At 35.9% G+C, this 6045-nt stretch overlaps 1 protein-coding gene across 1 annotated transcript; it reads left to right on the top strand.

Moving 5' to 3' along the window:
- Positions 1 to 712: 712 nt before the first annotated feature.
- PEX11A (peroxin 11A) lies at positions 713 to 1867 on the top strand. The gene has a single exon (XM_086441372.1). The coding sequence runs from the start codon at positions 764 to 766 to the stop codon at positions 1541 to 1543; it is 780 nt and encodes a 259-aa protein (XP_086297498.1). The 5' UTR covers positions 713 to 763; the 3' UTR covers positions 1544 to 1867.
- Positions 1868 to 6045: the final 4178 nt, after the last annotated feature.

Raw genomic sequence — 6045 nt, 5'->3', positions numbered from 1 at the left:
GGTTAAAGGTTGAGAGAAAGGAGGTTGACAACAATCTTACTTTGTTGTGTAAATTTATGATTATTTACTTTAACAAATAATCACAAATTGAGTTAAATGATTTATCTCGTCTGAGACAAGATTGATAAGATAATTCATTCGAGATAACTTGATCTTGTCCACGAACAAGACGTAAACATAGTTTGAAATCATGCCACACACCATTTAACTCAATCTCGTCCATAATCCCATGACTCTTATGATTTGAATACTTAAAACGTTGGACTGTCCAGCCTTCTAATAATTTCCTTCAAAACACTAGTAATTTAGTCTTCATTTAAAATGTTGGACAGTCAAGTGAGTTATTAAAACGTTGGACTCTCCGTCGACTTAATTTGCTTTTGGTAGTGTTTAAAAAATAGTTTTTTTTTCTAAAATAATAAAATATTTAACTCTTTTTTAGTAATTTTTTCAATATTTTAAATTATAAAAATATTTTTAAAATATTTTAAATAATAAAACGTGATATAAAATTAGACTATTTATTTAAAAATTTTAACGTAATTATAACAAAATTTAAATAATATAATACATGTTATCTCCTATGAGTTGCAATAGGAAAATTTAGTTTTTATATTCTAGATGTTGAAATCAAACTTTTGATGGAGACTTTTATAATTGACCACCTTTTGTAATTTCTTAAGAATACAAAGGTATTTTCGTAATTACAACTTCAATCGTTGTTACTTGTTGTCTCGTCGTCTCTCCCTCTCTCTGCAACTCCATGACCATGGAAGCTAAAGCTCCTCTCGCTTCTTCACAAAACCCTACAACCTCTATCGCTAAAACAACGAAAGAGAGAGATTTCTTGAATCATCTCGAAGCCTATCTCGCCAAGAGAGATGGAGTAGACAAGCTCCTCAAGATCTCTAGGTACGCTTCGAAGATCATCCTCGCCTCTTCTGTTCTTCCCGAAACCCTAACCCTAACACTTCGTCTCAAGAGCTTCGAATCAAGCGTTGGCGTTAGTCGAAAAGCGTTTCGGCTCGGTAAATTCGTTCAAGATTTAAACGCTTTCAGAAACGCGAGTTTCGATTCCAACGAAGAACGAATCCTCTCGATTCTCGCTTACGGAGGCGAGGGTTTTTATTACTTTGTCGAACAATTCGTTTGGTTGGCAAAATCAGGTTTGATTGATCGTAAACATTCGTCGATCTTGCAAAAGATTAGTGCTTGGGCGGAATTTATAGGGTATTTTGGTAGCATTTCATTGAAAATTAGGGATTTGAAGAGGATTACTGAAGCAGAAGGTCGTTTTGAATCTACCATTGAAATTGCTAAGCTGAGAGGAGATGGGTATGAGAAAGAATCGATGGATTTGCGTAAATTGAGGGAGAAAAAGTTGATGAAAAAGCTTTCGATTGTTCAGGATTTTGCAGATGGATTGATGGCTTTTTCGGATATTCGGGACGGAAAAGGGTTTCTTTCGAGCTCGCTTTTGATAGCTTCAGCTGGACTTTTATCAGCACTCATTAGTACTCATAAGAATTGGTTGTCTTGCTAGCTGATGAGTTTTGAATTCTGAATTCAACTCTCGAGGTATGATCGATGCACACTTAATTGTGAATTTGTTATCGAATTTTTTTTTTTTTGGTTCTTGAATTATATAACTTAGTGAGTTGTGTCAGGGGAGGAGAATTTGAATGTTGGTATAAGCAATTTATTTATGATAAATTTGTAGAGAGATGGAGACAGAACTCTGTTACTAGTTTTAGAGAAACTGCAAATGTGAACTCATGAAAGTTTATAGTATAGGTTGAGTTCTCATCTTTGCTTGTTTCCTTATGAATAAAGATCCTAAATAAAAAACCTACTTTTCTTTTATTCATGATGTCCTCCATTTTAGTAAGCTCTTTTATTGCATTGGTTGTTAGGAACTATGGTTTAAAGTTTTGTAGAGTCTCGGATTGTTTTGGGAGACATTCTGGTTTTGGTTGATAGTGGAACAAACATTAACCTTGAAACATTTAATGTTTCTGGAATGTCTTGGCTGAGAGAGTCTAAATTAATTTGTTATTGATTTTTTCCTTTCTTGAATTGTATTACCTTGTGAGTTGTGTTGGGGAGGAGAATTTGATTGTGGGTACAAGCAGTTTATTTGGGATACATATAGAGAGGGAGAGAACTCTGTTACTGGTTTTATAGAATTTTCAATGTGAACCAAACCCATGGAAGCTTGTACTTTGTAGTGTTGGTTGGTTATTATCTTACTTGTTTCCTTATGAATAAAGCTCTTAAATAAAAACCCATTTTTTCATTCATGGTGTCCTCCACTTATAAGCTCTTTTATTGCATTATTTGTTAGGAACTGTGGTATAAAGTTTTGCAAAGTTTTTTATTGTTTTGGGAGACATTCCAGTTTTGGTTGATACTGGAACGAGACATTAACCTCGAAACATCCAAATATCCAATGTTTTGAGACATTGTCTCGAGACTAGATTTTCAAACCTTGTTAGGAACAGCAATCAAAACTCAAGTGCACTTTGTTGAGTTGTCTCATCCTCCTCGACTTACTAACTTCATAGTATGTGTTAAAGAAGTCATGGATCTTGGTTCTGACAAGTTTCACGGATGTTATACTTCAATCAGGAAATAAAAGGTTCAAGCTGAATTATCGGTATGGAGTAGGAAATCATGCTTCTTGAATGAAATTATGAAAAATAGGTTGATCTATGGTCCATCCTCTGTGGATCACCATGCGGCATATAATACTAACCAATTGATCAAAACTGTTCAATTATTGGTGCTCTTGTCGAATTACGTTCACTTGTTCTTGAACTTATTCCCCTGATAGATCTTATTGTTAAGAAAACAAAAGTAATGGAGAACGAAAAAGAAAAACAAGAAGCTATCACACACACAAAAAACAGAGATTTTATGTGAAAACATAACTAGGGTTTTACAGTATATCGGTGAAATTACAAAAATACCCGTAGCTTGACCAGCAGGATCTGTGGCTTGATTATCAGTACTTCCTTATTGACCAATACCATCAGGCTCCACAAACCACAAAACTTACTTCTTTTAACTGTCCCAAGTTTTTTCGTTGTAGTTAGTTTCGTGTAGATGTTTAGTCCCCTTCCCAAAGAGAAGAGTAGGAAATCTTATCTCTGGGTTCTGCTCTATATTATAGGTGATCCACAGATTGGATGGTCTGAATTTTGATTTGCCACATTCATGATATGGGGGGTTAGAATTCATTGATGTTGATGGACCTTGTGTTCACTAAATAACTCAACTTTTATGTATTGTTTGTGATTGAAAAGCACCATGTGATTGGGTGCCAAAGATAATCTTCAAAACATGATGCAAGTAATTGTCAGAACGATCCGAAGGTGACCTCTTACTGCTAAGGTTCCCTCCCTTAACAACAACATATCTCGAATCCATAGCCTCTTAATTCCTACCAATCACCTTTTGGGAAGCACAAAGAGTAACACCATCCTTCCCATATGTGAATATTCATTAAGACGTGTTCTCCAAATTTCGCTTCAACATCTTTGGGCTAATTTTACTTGGTCTTCAATTGCCAATTTCCTCCACCCTTTTTTCTCAGCAGGAACATTGAATGAATGCTTCTAACAGTACCTCTGCCCGACCATAAAGCTTCGTCTAGAGCCAACGACATTAAAATGATTCTTCCTCCAACTGTAAGAGACATTAAATGTCTTTGAATCCACCACTATAACAAACATCCTTGGACAGCCCTGTGTTTCTCTAGAGCTAAGCCTCTGTCTAGGTTTCCCTTCCTATACTTAGATACAAGAGACCAGACAAATGCACGATCAAGTACTAGACGAAACACCATAGAGATTAAAGCTCTTCTAAGAACCTTCAAAGACAGAGCTCTAGTCTTCAGCTTCCAATTATAAAAGAAGGATATATGTGTTGGTTGCATGCAGTAAGTTCTTCAAAGAAGTAGTTACTCAAACTAGATCATTGTATCTGTAAGAGCAAAGCTGTTGTAGATCCCAAGCAAATACTTGAAGGGTCGGTTCCACAGACAAACTTCCAGACTAACTGTTTTGTCCTAATGGGTTAAAAGTTTCGGAATAGCCTGATTTTTTGTGAGATTTATCTCTATGGTGAGAAAATCATCCTCACAAAAAACCAGCCCATTCTGAAATTTCTAACCCTAGTTTATAAGTTGAAGAATCGTGGAGCGTGAATTTTTTACCGTTAGTTTGTAACCACTTTTCATGGGATTAGACGTTTTGGGATGAGATCATCCTCACAAAAACTCAGTCCATTCCGAAACTTTTTACTCATATAAGACAACTTTGTCTAGAATTTTGACAACAATTTTGTCTACCCAACGTTGTCCATACTTAAAATAATTTCTTCTTCACATTTAGACAATATTAAAGCAAGAAGATTGTTTTCTTTAGTAAATACTTAAAAAAAAAAAAAAAAAACCCTATTTGTAGTTTACGCTGTAAACCTTTATTCGCCCCCTCCCCCACACACATGCAAATATTAGCAATATGATGTGTTTGTGGACCATTTTATCCTCCAAAGTTAAAAGGCTGAAGAGATGTACTTTTGTCCTTTGCCACATGTCTCACTCCAAGAGGTTGAGGTTTTGCTTTTGCAAAGAGTCGTGGCACATGTCAAACAATGTCCCGTTCCTATAGCAAAATAAGGTGTCTACATGGCACATGTCTATTGAAAAACAGCTTGGTAAGGAGCCCAATGTGTCTTGACCTCCTACCAAAACACACCCATGTAGCACCGTTCTGGATCCCGACTCTTTGCAAAAGATTTCTATATTGGACAAAGAAACGCTCCAACCGTACTTTTTTTTTTTTCAGATAATTGCAAGGGAAACAAGATCCGCCCATGACACATGGCATCCTCTCCCTCATTCTTTCGGCACCAACGCCATTTGGCAAGGATTTTAGACCCTCATGCTTTTACAAGAGGTGTATTAGTGGTGAATTATCACATTAAGCTCATTCATGGGTCAGATATCAGAAGGCATAAGGTGATAAATTCCCTTAATACCCCTCAATTCAGATGGGAATTAAGGAAAGGTCAAAAAAATCACGCAAATAAATTAAATAATAATAATAATAAATCTCATTTTGTTTTGTATGGAAAACCTCTTATACACCTCGTAGGACAAGCCCAAATCTCATTTTGTTTTGTATGGAAAACCTCTTGTGAGAACCTTTAGATTTAGGATCCCATTAGCATGGCAAGATATCTAATCCTGGAGGCCCTTGTTCTGTTTGGGAACGATACCGTTCTTGTTGTCTTGCCATCACCATGTACACTGCAATACACTACACTACACACATTCAATTGGAAAAATGTGGTTGGGACTCCTCTTCCCGTGAGATGTTCCCCCACCAAACACCTCTTCCCATCTCATTAGAATTTCCATGTCCAACACCTCTTTACTATTATAATGAGAGGAGGAGTAGAACAGTTGGTTCGACATCAGAATTTGGATTCCAAAAATACCCCCATCTTAACATTTAAATTTAACATAATCAGGGTCATTTTGGTCAAAAATCAAGAGAATTGTAATCCTTCGTCCCTAAAATCATGTTGGTTAATTTTCAAAATTACAAAAAATCCATTTTTACTGTATAATCTTCAAAACAACCCCTTAGCTAATAATTTAAATAACAAACAAGAAACCCTTTTGAGATATGTGAAACATCATTCATGTATGGGCAAGGCTAGGAAATAAAATGGAGGTTTCTCTCTCCATGGATAATCTCTACATTTCCTATCGCCAGCATCAAAATACATCTAGGAACATATTCTCACCATCCATCTTCATGCATTATCACAATGGCAAAGACATAAAAGGGAGTCTTCCTACAATTAAAATTTCATGTGAAACTTCAAGCCAAAACAATCATCATTTATCTAAGAGAACATTATTAAGGTCCATGGACTTAACTCAAAACCTTACAAAATCTGCTTGTGAGGTGAGGGTTGTTGTCACCTCAAATACTACACAAAACAAGCACCCGGACCGATGTGGGACTATTG

Source organism: Akebia trifoliata, chromosome 4, assembly GCF_017979445.1.
Source record: "Akebia trifoliata isolate Shusen 1 chromosome 4, ASM1797944v1, whole genome shotgun sequence".
Classification (NCBI taxonomy): domain Eukaryota; kingdom Viridiplantae; phylum Streptophyta; class Magnoliopsida; order Ranunculales; family Lardizabalaceae; genus Akebia; species Akebia trifoliata.
The sequence above is the reverse complement of the archived record's forward strand: the minus strand, read 5'-3'. Positions and strand labels throughout refer to the sequence as shown.